This window comes from Corticium candelabrum, chromosome 15, assembly GCF_963422355.1.
Source record: "Corticium candelabrum chromosome 15, ooCorCand1.1, whole genome shotgun sequence".
Classification (NCBI taxonomy): domain Eukaryota; kingdom Metazoa; phylum Porifera; class Homoscleromorpha; order Homosclerophorida; family Plakinidae; genus Corticium; species Corticium candelabrum.
The window spans coordinates 7,331,561-7,345,958 of NC_085099.1; the positions used below are offsets into that span (position 1 = coordinate 7,331,561).

At 44.3% G+C, this 14,398-nt stretch overlaps 3 protein-coding genes across 3 annotated transcripts; 1 reads left to right on the top strand and 2 right to left on the bottom strand.

Annotated features, from left to right (window-relative positions):
- Window positions 1–397: 397 nt before the first annotated feature.
- LOC134190664 (axonemal dynein light chain domain-containing protein 1-like) lies at window positions 398–1,018 on the bottom strand. Its single transcript, XM_062659128.1, has 2 exons — window positions 563–1,018; window positions 398–498 (listed from the first exon to the last, which is right to left on the bottom strand). Exons 1-2 carry the CDS (start codon window positions 955–957, stop codon window positions 414–416), a joined length of 480 nt encoding a protein of 159 aa, XP_062515112.1. The 5' UTR covers window positions 958–1,018; the 3' UTR covers window positions 398–413.
- On the top strand, window positions 941–2,844 carry LOC134190663 (CWF19-like protein 2). The gene has a single exon (XM_062659127.1). The coding sequence runs from the start codon at window positions 1,023–1,025 to the stop codon at window positions 2,838–2,840; it is 1,818 nt and encodes a 605-aa protein (XP_062515111.1). The 5' UTR covers window positions 941–1,022; the 3' UTR covers window positions 2,841–2,844.
- A 32-nt stretch (window positions 2,845–2,876) lies between these two features.
- Window positions 2,877–4,532, bottom strand: LOC134190665 (surfeit locus protein 4-like). The gene is made up of 2 exons (XM_062659129.1): window positions 4,137–4,532; window positions 2,877–3,492 (listed from the first exon to the last, which is right to left on the bottom strand). The coding sequence occupies exons 1-2, from the start codon at window positions 4,443–4,445 to the stop codon at window positions 2,995–2,997; spliced, it is 807 nt and encodes a 268-aa protein (XP_062515113.1). The 5' UTR covers window positions 4,446–4,532; the 3' UTR covers window positions 2,877–2,994.
- Between the last annotated feature and the right edge of the window lie 9,866 nt (window positions 4,533–14,398).

A 14,398-nucleotide genomic window follows, 5' to 3' on the forward strand; every position in this document is an offset into this window, starting at 1 on the left:
TGTCTTTAGAATGGCTTTAGAACGTCTTTAGAAACTGTTTATACCGCCACTAACAATCGTTAGGCTAAAGTGATTCGAAAGCTGGTAGCGTCGCGACTAGCTTTAGATCTCCTTTAGAGTTGCACGTGAGTTGTTCACGTGCTGCGCATGCGCTTGTGAGCAAAGACTGATTATGATTTCACCATTAGCTGCAGACACACTGCAAACGCCGAGATCCGTAGCCACTGCCTTCCATTCGTCAGACAAAGCCATTTCAACGCAGGAGACACGGAAAATACCAAGATGTTTCGGAAAGACCAAGCTAAGCACGAGACGCACGTGACGTACTAGAGAGGTACTGTACACAAAACATTGTTAACGGTAGTTTCGCTAGAGTACTTTTACTAAATCCCCGGTGTAAACACGGCCTAAAACTAGAGCACAATCCCAAAAGCTTTTATGTTATGTACCTGTGATTCAAATTGTCCATCATGGACATCATGGAGAAACGATATATCCCTACCATCATACATACAAATCTAGAGAAAAAGATCAGCGGCATGCTAATTAGTGCACATCTCACTTGCCAGCACCAGCCACACAAGGTGGATTGTCAGTCAAATGCCTCAGTTTTGTTCTTCTATGAGGAAAATTCCACAAGTTGCTGGGGGGTGGACAAGGCACCGTCGTTTTCCGCTGATATTGAAGTGGACGTTTCGACGTCTTTCTCAAAGCATCTAGTATCTCAGCGGGCAAGCAGTCACTCTGCTCTCTAAGGGCAGCCACAGCAGCCAGCAGTCCAGAGTCCTCATTTCGGTCCACAACATCTCTCTTTCCTCCTATAGACGGCAACAGAAGGCCACCGGAACACTGTTGTTCTCCAGCAGATTCTGACACTAGTGTAGAAGTAGGGTTAGAAACCTCATTCCGATACTTCAACGGATCAATTCTATCTGAGGCGAAGTCAGAACTGGCCATAGCTCGCAAAGAAGAAGAATGTCGTCCAGTTGCTATGGAAGCGAACTGCGCGTGCGCGAAATCTCATGGAGAAAGGCGAGGGTCAGGGGCCTCAATCGGACAAATGGATAGCAAAGTTAGAGAAATTGAGAAAAGAAAAGAAACTAAAGAGAGCAAGAGAACGTCAGAGAAATGAATCGACCGAGGATTTACTAGACAGCAAGAAAAAGGTGAAGAAGAAGAAGAAGAGCAAGAGGAAAAGTCACCACAAAAAGGACAAGCCACGGTGGAAAAAATCAAAGAGTTCGGATTCTGATTCTGTTTCTGATACAGATGGTGGGGGCACTTGGGTCGAGTCTGCAAACAGAGCGAGCGAAACGAAGTCTACAGAGGAAGTACGTCAGCGAGATGCTTGGATGCTTACTCTTATCCCATCTACAAAGGTCTTTCGAACAGGGAAAGACGAGGTAGATAAATCAGTTGAGGCGGAGTTAGATGAGTATGATCCAACACAACATGCTCTAGAGTTAAATCATTTCTGGAAGGACGGTGGATCTGGCCTTCCAACAGAGCTCAAAGATGAAAAGTCAGACCCAGAACTAGGTGGAAGCTCACCCTACATCTCAGAAGTGACTAAATCTGGTTGTCATCTAGCACGCTTCACGGAGGCAAATTCACTTGTAGTGGAGAATCTAGTCACTGACACTGAACTAAATAAACTGGGAGCCAGAGCAACACGAGCTGAACTGATGGGAGATAATGACTTGGCTGCTAAGTTGAGAAATCAACTGGAAGATCTCCAGGCAAGAAAAGCAGCTCAAGACCGCAGTCAAGTGAAATCTGTTGAGAAAGAGACTTTCCAGGAAGAAACGATTTTACTAACTCACAGCAATCGCTGTGGTGATGTTCGCCCCATGAGCTTATCACATAATAGCAGTGAAAGGAGAAGACGAGGTAAGGATCGATCATATGGGATAGATGGGAAACGAGCTAAGTACTTTGCTGATGATGATGAATACAGCCTGCAGGATCTAGTAATACAAGAAAAAAGGACCAGTGCTGATGACCTCCACAGATCTGTGAATAGGATGGCAGGCCGGTATCTAGAGAAGATGGGAGCTGACCATACTCTCGACGACATGTTTGTGTCCACTGCCAGTCAAAGAGCAGCTGTGCCTGAGAACTCAGAGAGAGACAAAGCAAGAGCTTTGCAAGAACACCGACAGTTGATAAGGAGTAAGTTGTCTATTGATAGCCCTGAGTTGGAGAAACAGCTTATTGTTTGTATTGGTATGAAAGTGTATCTTGCTGTTCCTTTTCATCAGCCACTTGTGCCAGGACATTGTCAGTTGATTCCGACTCTTCACTATACCTGTACTGTCAATCTAGATGAGGATGTATGGGCTGAAGTGAAAGTCTTTCGTAAAGGCCTAGTTGCAATGTTTGCATCTCAATATAAGGATGTTATCTTTATTGAAATGGCTACTCACTTGCGTCAACAACCTCATATGGTTCTTGACTGCATCCCAGTGCCAAAGGACCAGGGTCATTTAGCTCCTTTGTACTTCAAGAAGGCCATTCTTGAATGTGAGAGTGAATGGGCACAGAACAAGAAATTGATAGACACACGACACAAGGAGTTGCGACAATCGGTACCTCGTGGGTTTCCCTACTTCAGTGTTGAATTTGGACTGGATGGTGGGTATGCGCATGTCATTGAGAATGAAGCAAATTTTCCATTGTACTTTGGCAAGGAAATAATCGGAGGTATGCTGGAGTTAGACCCGAGGTTGTGGAGGAAGCCACTGAGAGAGTCTGCAGATCAGCAAAACCACAGAGCACAACAGATTGGCAAGACATGGGAGAAATATGACTGGACAAAGAGACTGGTGAACAAAAAGTAATTTGGCATAGCCAGACAGCATTATGTGTACTGTGGCTGTAATAAAGTCAGTGTAGACTAATTATAACGACAATGTATACAGACACAAACAACTGCAAACTAGAACAAGACCATTTTAAGTCTCACAGTATAGATACCATGCTGCTAAAAACAGACTACCATTCCTTCTTGTGTTCATCAAGGCTCACTCCACCGGGTCCTAGAGCCACAACAAACAGTAGACCACCAATAACAGACAAAGTCTGGAAAAAATCATATTTTAAGAAGTCCCTCATTGGGCGGTCAGATGGAATTGTCCACCAAGGATTAAGAACGACATTGAGAATTGAGAGCCACAGAACAAGAACAAGAGCAGAAAGCTTAGTATTGAATCCAATTGCCACCAGTGCAATCAGAGCACCACCAACAACAATCTCAATGAAGCGTAGCACATCAAATTCAAAGTGCATCAGAGAGAGGAACATGAGAACAAGTAGCACTCGGCCAGCCAACTGCATGTAGTTTCGCGACTTGTTTATTCCAGTTGAAGGAACACCAGCAAACATTGTCTTTCCTTCAGTACGTGTTTCTGCCAGCAGAAGAACAAGACCACCAGCCAGAGCAAGATTTCGCATAAAAAAGCGAACATCCCACAAGATGCTGTACATGATAGTCTAAAACAAATTGAGACATTAGTAACTATATCTCAAATATCATACCTATTAATAAACTGACCAAACATCAAGGTAACTGTCTTATTGATAAAAGAAACAGCTTGACCTAATGGCCCCCACTCACTTCTGTCTCTAAATTCCTTGTGTTTGAGATATCACACTATTGTAAACACTGTAATCTGCACTCACTACCATTGGTTCAAGACATATCTGAATTCACAGAAGGGAGTTTGGGTATACGGGTATTGTAACCATGCATGCCTTGAGACATCATAATTACTACTACAACTCCGAGCCCTCTGCTCTTCACACAGTACCATTATCACACCTAGAAGGGCAATGTGAGCACAGCAGCAAACACCGTTTGCAAACTTGCAACAAACTAACTAGTAAGTGAACAATGATGACCGTTTTATTAGTTAATTAACCAATAGACTAATTATTCGTATTTAAATTTCACTGATTAGTAATAGTGAGTAACGTACTACACGTCCGCTACGTTTCCAACGACGTTACGTACAATATCAATCTGCCTTCAACCAAGTTCCACGTAATCAAATGTTGACGCCCCATTTCTACCCTTTACATCAGCTAGTGAAACCAATCCGCGTAAACGAACAACACGACGTTCTACATTACTGTACCTGCAACGCTATAATCCCAAACAGAACGGCGATGGCAGGCACAATTTGAAATCGAGCTAATATCATACCGCAGGCTCCTAACTGGCCAAAAAGATTAATCAACACGAACAAGTTAGCAAGAAATGCCCCACAACTCCATGTAGAGTTGATGTAGTCTCGCTGCTCGTTCCACTGCGCCCACATTCGAATTCCGTCCTCCAAGAACGTCGATACCAAACAGAGACGCGCGATGTGCGGAAGCACGTGCTTAGAGCGACGCAGTATCTGGTCTGCAACGTCTTCCCCTTGTGCTATAAGCTTGGTCTGCATAGTAATACTTATAATACAACACGGACTCGACTTGCAGGACTCGACTTGTACGCCACGACACTGATATGACGTCAACAAGGCACGTGCGCTAGTGAACACAACTTGAACCTGCGTGCACAGTGTACATGAAGTATGGGCAGAATTACACTTACGGAAAGCCCAACAAGACACGAGGCCGCGACCACCGTAAGCTCCAAACTTTCAGATAAGTGAGTGTGTCTCTGGTCTCTAGGCGGCCGTAGAAATTTGGCAAAATTTTTAGGGAAAAACAACAATGTATGTCCTCCCATCTAATTTGCAAACTGTTATTTATTCCCTAGATAGCCTATGAATATCTCTATAATCAATTCTAGTACCCGTATACCTCGAATATCCGTAGGCGCCTCGCGTTGGCGAGTACAGCCTAGTTCACAATATTGACGCCGACGTTGACGTCAACGCCAACGTTGTCGACCGTCAACTCGGCGTTGTGACGCCGACGTCAGCGTCGTCCGGTTCACAATATCCTAAAAGACATTGTACGGGGACTATTTGGTCGCAGGCAATTATCGCGCTCCTAATTGGTTCCCGAAACCGTTTAACTGGGGCTTATTTGGTTTCGGCCACCTGCGGGGACTATTTGGTTGCGAGACTATTTGGTTGCGGGGACTATTTGGTTTCGCGCCTCGAATCGGCACTCTCCAACTCTTACAACTGTACGAGACGGACTCGAACGACGTGACGATGGCCATGATAATTTCACGCGTCTCCCAGACGTCTCGATACGCCTAAATCGAGTGCGATCTGCTTCTTCTTCGTTTGTATTTGGCTTCATATAAATACCAAAGTCATCACGACATTGTCGATCGCAATTTCGCGTGTCTGACGTTCCGTTTTGAGGCAAATCTCGGCTCGTCTGGCAGCTTGTGGGTTACAAGGTAAACAAACATCTCTGTGTTGTTGCACTAGCGAGGACGACTAGAGTTGTAGATATAACACAACGTTTGCAAAGTGGAAAGTCGCTGACAGAGGACTAGAAGGTTTGTATATTACACTAAACTCGCTAAAGTATAATATTCGTATGGCCTCGCAGAACTTAATTTAAGTTAGTTAAACTATTCCATCGCACTTTAAAAACTACAGTACTACGCAACGTCAAGTTTTGGTTGGACGCGTATGCTCTCAGGAAAGCTTCTCCCACAATACTGATAACGCCACAAAGTGAGAAACATGAGAAGTGGTACAAAAGTTTCAATGGAATATTTTCACCAATCTGTACAATTCAAAGCAATAAAGTAATTATTAAAAATAAGAAACAATCTTGAATACACTACCAAGGCACACAAAGAACATACAGATAGACAAAGAGACAGAGGAACAGCCAAAACTAAGCATTGGTGCAGAAGTAATATTGGACAACAATAGCACGGTACACAAAACAAGCAAACGACAGACAGACAGACAGACAGACAGACAGACAGACAGACGGACGGACGGACGGACAGACAGATTATTTATTCTTCTATACAAACTATTACATGATCTAGTCGCAATACGGTAACAATTCTAGAATTTCTAAATCAATTAACATAATAATCTTAATGTTTCAGTCATATAAGAAGTCCTCTACCTTACATTGTTGATGAATCAATTTAACTTAGACACTTTTCCACTGATCACTCTTGCATTGCATCTCTGTCTAAACACACTCCTACCTGCATGCATGCGCATAGCTGCATGCTGATTAGTACAGTTCTTGTCTCCATCTTCTTGTCTGCGTATCCTGATTCTACTGCAGCACATTTTACTGTGTCACCATTCAAAGAATAGATAGACGGACGGACGGACGGACGGACAGACGGACAGACTAAATGGCAGAAAGAGACAGAAGATGCAGCATGTATACAAGAAAACAAGATTTTCACTAAGCTCACTTAGCTAATCTACAAAGCGTATGGTTTTATAGTGTTTTTATAGAGACCATCCCAAACATCTACCGTATAAATTTTTTAGACGGTACGGTAATCTCTCAAACAGCGCTGGTATCTCTATACACAGAAGAGCCGTCTCTGTGTGTGTATGCTTCGCCGCGCGTATCTCCGCCGAATTTGGCTCGCGCATGCACGCCTAACCTGTAAAACAGACCGACAGATAGGCTGTCGTCGTCTTCCCGAGTTCTCTCGGGACGACGCGGTTTCTTGCCGATTGAACCCACCTCCAGTCGCGCGTGAATTTGTCAGAAGCGGCGCTTCGGGTCTCCGCTAAATTTAGACTGCCCATTCCTGACTTCGGACAGTACGCACGGAGCGTGTTGTTTATTGCCGACGACGTCGAAAAAGGCATGATATTTTTTAGAATATCCGGGTCCGCCCGACGTCACCTTACCCGCGTCGAATAGCTGCCAAGTTCGATACGCCTGTTTGCTGTAACGGCAGCAACGTCTTCAAAGTGACAACGTTCAACAGGACTGTCGAAATGGCCAGCGAGGCGAGACGTAGTAGGGTTGCATTACATATGGATGAGTAAGAAATTGCACGTGACTTTTCAAGTTCTGCTGCCCGGATGTATTACTCTAATGAAAAACTCGACGCTAATTTTCTCGGAACGGGACAAGTTACATTTTCATTTGTGTTTGACGAAAACATCCAAAATAGAGAGCTAACAGTGAGCTAAATCGTGTCAAGCTATATATCTACAGAAAACTGCACGTCACTTTCAACACGGGAAAACCTCGCTGCCAATTTCTTGGAACGGGACACTCGGCTACTCTCAGAACGAGAGTGAACGCGATGTAACTCTGAACGAATTCACAAAGTCTCGCGGCAAAAAATTTTACTTCAGGAGAATTAGGTCTGGCTGCTGATTTTTCAGAACGGAGTACAAGTGCATGTGAACAACTAAACAGTACTTCATAATAAATTCTCAGAACGGGATACTCGGACAGTGAGAGTGTCGCCGCCTTCCAGAGTACTATTGACGACACGATTTCTTTCCCATCGAACCCGTCTCCATTCGAGCGCGAATTCTCTAGAACGACCGTTACGACGCATCGGATCTCCACCAAATTCAAACTGCCCTCGGACACTAATATAAGCACAGAGCGTGTTGTTTATTAGCAGCGACGTCGCCAAGAGCAAGATATTTCGACTATATCTGGGTCTGTAACAAATACGGTTAGCATCGTTTGCCCGTTTACGCGCATCAAATAGTTGCTACGTTCGCTACAACTGTTTTCTACAACAGCAGCAACGTCTTCAAGTGACGACGTCCAACGGGACTGTCAATATAGCTGCATGATAAAGCGTGCACATGACTGGTCATATACGAAGAATCGATTATCCGGGTGAATAACTAATTGCGTGTGACTCTCAAGTTTCTCCTACCCGGATATCTAACTCTGACGGAAGACTTGCTGCTAATTTCTCGGAAACGGAACACTCGGTTACATGCATTTTCATTTCATTTCAACGGGATATTACTAACACCTTCCACTTCATTCGAACGCACGCCCACACCAGCTAGAGTTCCGTGTAGATCAACTGTGCGTGTCGTCATCCTTCGCAACGCTTCCACCGATCAAAGATTTCTTGCCGATTGAAGCCACTCTTCTAGCACTTGCGTTTCTTTCCAAATTAATTCTGATTGCATTTGCACCGAATGGAACTGTCACAAGTAACCAGTCCGTCAGCCAACGTCCCGTAGGACCTCGCTTTTATTTTCTAGCGCACCGGTCCGCACCCCGCATATAGCTCCACGTGCTCCGCCACGATGAAATACGCATTTTATTGCAATACATAAGATTAAGACTCTTCGGCGGTCCCGGAAGACATGTGTTACATAGCATGACACACGGGGTCGTTGTTCGAACACCTGCGAAGTCAACAGCGCGATTTGAGACCTTGTTTGGGGAGAGGAAAGTTGCGTGGTGAATGCCATGCTAAGCCGGAAGTGGCAACTCAACTACGCACTGCAACACCGTTGAGTCGACACACCGCTAGACGCCTTTCTCACCAGAAGCTTGTCTACCGTTCTATCATCGTACGGTGTTGTCAGAAAACTAGATTCTTTGAGACGGCCGTGTGCTCATATCTACGAATGCCACTTGTTGTAATCACGTTGCATTACTGCTGATGCTAATGCCAGAATCGGCAGTGACTGTAAATGTAAGGCTACTGTACACTGTACAACTTGTCAAACTACTTTCTAGCGTATTCTACTGTTTAGCTTCTGGCTACTTAAATGTTGATCTGTTTTGAAAAGAATTGTCTGATGTAATACACAACGCATGTCTATCACAGCAACAAACTAGACTACTGAACGTGTCTAGTACAGTATGTATTGACTGTGCAACAATTAGTCAACTAATCAATTAATTTAATAACTATCTATCGATAATAAACTGCAGTTACATGCCTTTATTTAATATTATTGGAAAATTGATCTCATTTGCATATACTTGTAGTACACTTACTCACTATTCCTCTGGTAAGAGTCTCTCTGATGAATTTATGGTCGTGTGATAGTGATATTTTGATAACAATTAATACTATCATATTTGTGACACAAGCAAGACTTTGGGTTGATTTGATTTCAAGAGCAGCCACTACCCACTGTTTCAACTCTTCTTTTAATTTTCTGGATCTCTGCAGTGGTGCCACATCTAGCACAAGACTGGCAATCTCTTCCACGATGAACAGTTTCTCCACTTTTTCTCTTCCTCATATTACATGCATATGCAGAGTAGGTATTATAATGCATGAACAAACAGTTCAGCCTCTACACCTCTTCAACATCAATCCCCTTGGCTAGTTATGACTCCTTATATTATCAAAACACTTACAACTATCAGCAAACTTGAAAATCAATTTGATAGAGTTACAGAAGAAAAGAACAAGAGAACACTAAAAACTCATATTACAAAGAAGTAAAGGAATACCGTAACTCGTTGAAAACAGCACTCAGCGCAGAGAAATCTCAACAGAGTAGCGATATTCCACCATATAAGACTGCTGAGGCGCAGAACTGTGGTTTCTACTTGACGATTCTTACTCCCATTACTGCACAGTGCATTAGCCTCGTCCCCAGACTCTCTCGCGCTAGTCTTGTCCGGTGCCCGTATGACAATTCCAGGCTCGAGAGAGTCTGGGATCATCCTGCCTACTTCCTGCCATATCTCCTTACTAAATGCTCACTAAGTGTCACCCCTAACGTCATCAACTGTCGCCCCGAACGTCATCAAGTGTCCCGTAACTTTAAAATCAGATTAGCGTTAGTCTAATCCAATAAACGTATCACACGGGGTGCTATGACCATTGTTTGGTGTTTGTGGCATATCCATCACTTGCAGACAACTGAAGCATGTTGAAAAGGTAAGACTATGGAGTGTTGGTGACGGGTCGTGTAGGCTTGTAGTCTGAGATGTACAAGTGGCGGATCCGGAGTGATGACCTTCTAGCTAGTTCACCCGCTGCCATTAGCGTTTGTGCGCAGACTAGACTCTGTAGCAAAAAGCGCGCAATGGCAAGGAAAGCCGTTGATCTTGACATGAAACTACGGTCTGGAGGGTCAACTTGAATCTTCTAGGGCTATTCTTTCGCGAAAAGATGTATTTGTTTTCATACTTGAAGACTTTTCGAACGGTAGACGGTAGTTTCATGTCAAGATCAACCCCTTCCCTTGCCATTGCGCGCTTTTTGCTACAGAGTCTAGTCTGCGCACAAACGCTAATGGCCGCGTGTGAACTAGCTAGAAGGTCATCACTCCGGATCCGCCACTTGTACATCTCAGACTACAAGCCTACACGAAACCCGTCACCAACACTCCATAGTCTTACCTTTTCAACATGCTTCAGTTGTCTGCAAGTGCTGGATATGCCACAAACACCAAACAATGGTCATAGCATCTCGTGTGGTACGTTTATTGGATTAGACTAACGCTAATCTGATTTTAAAGTTACGGGACACTTGATGACGTTCGGGGTGACAGTTGATGACGTTGGGGGTGACACTTAGTGAGCATTTAGTAAGGAGATATGGCAGGAAGTAGGCAGGATGATCCCAGACTCTCTCGCGCCTGGAATTGTCATACGGGCACCGGACAAGACTAGCGCGAGAGAGTCTGGGGACGAGACTACAGTGCGTCAAGTTTGGGTCAGAAACCTCCCGTGTTTGTAGATGCGCACCAGATTTTAGAATGCAGTAAAACGCGATCACATGCCCTCTTTACAATTTACTAGGTTGTTGGTGAAAAAAACGCCAAGAGACGGCACTGTGCTCAAAAACTAGCGAGACGCTGCCACGTGATTAGTCGCAAATACGCCAGTCTATCTTCAGTTTTATTGGATAAGACTTAGCCAATATGTTGTCCTTTAAGTGCACATCTTCTACAGACAGTGATCTTCGTCCTAGTGTCCTTCTTTCCAGTAGATTTCCAAACGCAACCACGCCTAAAAAGGCGGAAGGCTCCCGGATATCAAAAAATAAATTCTAACCTCGCCCCCGTAAAACCAAGCCTTGGCTGACGGACTGCAACTGCGTCCTTAGCACGCGCTCAACTGGTCTTACTGTTTACTCAAGGCGATCTATTTCAAGAATGACTGGCTAGTCCTAAATGCCGAACAAATGACTGGACTCAAACAACGCAATTCCCGGATGTATATACTACATCCGTCTCCCCCCTGACTATGTCACTGATACTAACAATTAAGAGATATATCGTACAACTCAATAGTCTAATCTACTAAAAATTCAGTCTGTCAGGTGCCTTTCTCCTTCTGCTGGAACGGCGGATTGGAGTCACTCCTTTGCTGGCACCTAGCTTTGATGCTGTAGTTGGTTCTACATGTGTCTCTAAGTTTTCTGGTCCTGTGCTGATCTCCGGCGATGATACCATGGCGTCCTGTTCCATTTGTTTGTCAACGCCATCTTGCTGTTCTGGTAAGTCTGGTGCAACATCCCACTCTTCGGGTCTTCCCGGCGATACAGGTACCATTGCTCTTGAACATGGTTTATCCCTTGGATGTATTGGTTCCACCAGTAGGTCTTCTGCTTCACCTCCTTCATGTCTTTCCGATTGTAAGGTTTTCCGAATCTGATCTAATGTCGTTTGACTACCCTCCCATCATCCAGTTTGATAGTGTATGATAGGGGGCCTGTTTTGGACTGAACCACACCAGCTACCCAAGGACGACCTCTGTTGTAATTGCGCACGTACACTCTTACCCCATTGTAAAGGTCTATCATACCATTCCGGTTACCCTTGTAGAATTGTTTCTGTTGCCATTGCTTTTTGTGTACCGTTTGCTCCAAGTTGGGGTGTAACAAATCTAACCGTGACCGTAATTTGCAACCCATTAATAATTCCGCAGGTGATATTCCTGTCGTGGAATGCGGTGTAATCCGGTAGCTGAACAACACTTGTGTCAAGCGATATGACAAGGTTCCTTGTTTTGCTAGGGACAGTCCTTTCTTCAATACCTGTACTGCTCTTTCCGCCAGCCCATTACTTGACGGATGATACGATGCTGTTTTAATGTGGTCTATTCTATTCGATTTTACAAAATCGGTAAACTCTTGACTGGTGAATACTGATCCATTGTCTGATACCAGTTTTTCAGGAATTCCATGAGTTGAGAAAATTTTTCTTAACTTTTCTACCGTAGTTTTCGTCGTCGCTGATTCTACAGGTTCTACTTCCATCCACTTCGACTGTACGTCCATGAGTACAAAAAACATTTTCCCTAGCAAGGGTCCAGCATAGTCCACATGCACCCTCATCCACGGCTGATGAGGCCAAGACCAGGGATGCCATGGAGCTTTTGGTGGTGTGTTCCTTGTTTGTTGACAACTAGAACAACCTTGGACCTTGCGTTCGATGTCCCCATCCAGTCCTGGCCACCAGACTATCGTTCTGGATAAGCCTTTCATCCGCGCCACACCAGGATGACCAGCATGTAACTCTTCCAAAACTCGTTGTTGCCCTTGTGGTGGTACAATCACCCTGTACCCCTATAATACGCATCCCTCTTCTATAGATAATTCACTTGGTCTTCGCCAGTAAGGAGTTAACGCTTCGATTAGTGGTTTATTAGGCCAACCATGGTGAACATAATATTGTACCCTAGACAGTATAGGGTCTTGTTCTGTCCATCTTCTAACATCTCTTGCCAATACAGGTGACGATTCCAGTTGCTGTAAAAATTGAATTGTCTCTGGTTGTTCTTCCTCAGTTCGACGGTAGCTGTAAGGGTAATCGACTGCAGGCATCTGCATTACCGATGTCCCAGCCTGGTTTGTATCGCAACTTATAACTGTAACCTGATAGGATCATGGCCCATCGATGAATTCTCGCTGATGCCATTGGCGGGAGAGGCGTATTTTCCCCAAACAATCCTACCAGTGGTTTATGGTCTGACAATAGCAAACTCTGTCTACCAAATAGATATTAATGAAACCTTTGTAGACCAGAAATTACTGCCAATGCTTCTCTTTCCACCTGTGCATAATTCTTCTCTGCTTTTGTCAATGTTCTCGATGCAAATGCTACTGGGTGTTCTTTGCCGTCCTTCCCTCTCTGAGCCAATACAGCACCTAAACCGTACGACGAAGCATCACAAGTTAGGACGGGCTCTTGTTGTGGATCGAAATGTGCTAACACTTTGGCTGACACTAACAGTTGTTTTGATTGGCGATAAGCTCGTTCTTGTTCACATGACCAGTTCCACTTTACTCCTTTTCGTAACAATCTATGTAGTGGAGCTAGAACTGTTGATAAATTCTGTAAGACTTTGCCATAATAAGATAGCAATCCTAGGTACGCTTTTAATTCTGTAACGTTTTGTGGTCTGGGTGCTTCCGTAATTGCCTGGATTCGTCCCTTGTGCGGATGTAAACCTGTCCTGTCAATGACATGTCCCAAATACACTACTTCAGCTTGCATGAACCGGCATTTGTCTTTATTCGGCCTTAGTCCAGCCTCTTCCAATTTTGTCAATACTTTATCTAAGTTAGACAAATGCTCTTGTTCGTTTCTTCCTGTTATTAGTATGTCATCTAAGTAGACCACTACTCCTGGAATTGCTTCCAACCGAGTTTCCATCGTCCTTTGAAAGATGCCGGGAGCAGATGAAACACCAAACGGTAATCTATTATACTGAAATAATCCTTGGTGGGTATTGATGACTACATACTTACGTGATTCCTCATCAAGTACAAGCTGTTGATATGCTCTATCCAGATCCAGAGTTGTAAACTTTCGTCCTCCTGATATTCGAGCAAACAAGTCTTCAATGCGTGGAATGGGATAAGTATCGCATCGCGACACTTGATTCACTGTCAACCGATAGTCTCCATAGATTCTGACCTTTCCATTGTTTTTCAAAACTGGAACTATGGGAGCCGCCCACTCCGAATAGTGAATTGGCTCAATAATTCCGCCTTCTGTGAGATCGAACAATTCTTCCTCTATCTTCTCTCTCAAAGCATACGGTACTTGTCTTGGTCGGTAAAACTTGGGACTCGTCGTTTCTGTCACTGGCAATTTCACTTTTACACCTTGCAATCTGCCTAGCCTATCACTGAACACTTCACTGTGTAATAACAATAACCCTTCCACTTTTCCTTGGTGAGGGTTTGCCTCCAAAAGATGAACTCTTCCCCAATCAATTTGTACTTGTCGAATCCAGTCTCTTCCCAATAAACTCGGGCCAGAGCCTGCCACTACCACAAGCGGGAGAGACAATCGGCGTCCATCCGGAGTGTCTACCCACACTTCCAACTTTCCACATACAGGTACCGGCTCAACAGTATGTCTTCAGTGTCTTCTTTGTAACCTTCAATGGTGCTTCACCTTTCTTCCAGACTGACTTCCATGTTGTTTTGCTCACAATACTGACACTCGCTCCCGTGTATATTTCCACCTCGAGCGGCTGTCCTTGTACAGTCAACGTTGTCTTCATAGGCTTCTCCTTTCCTTTG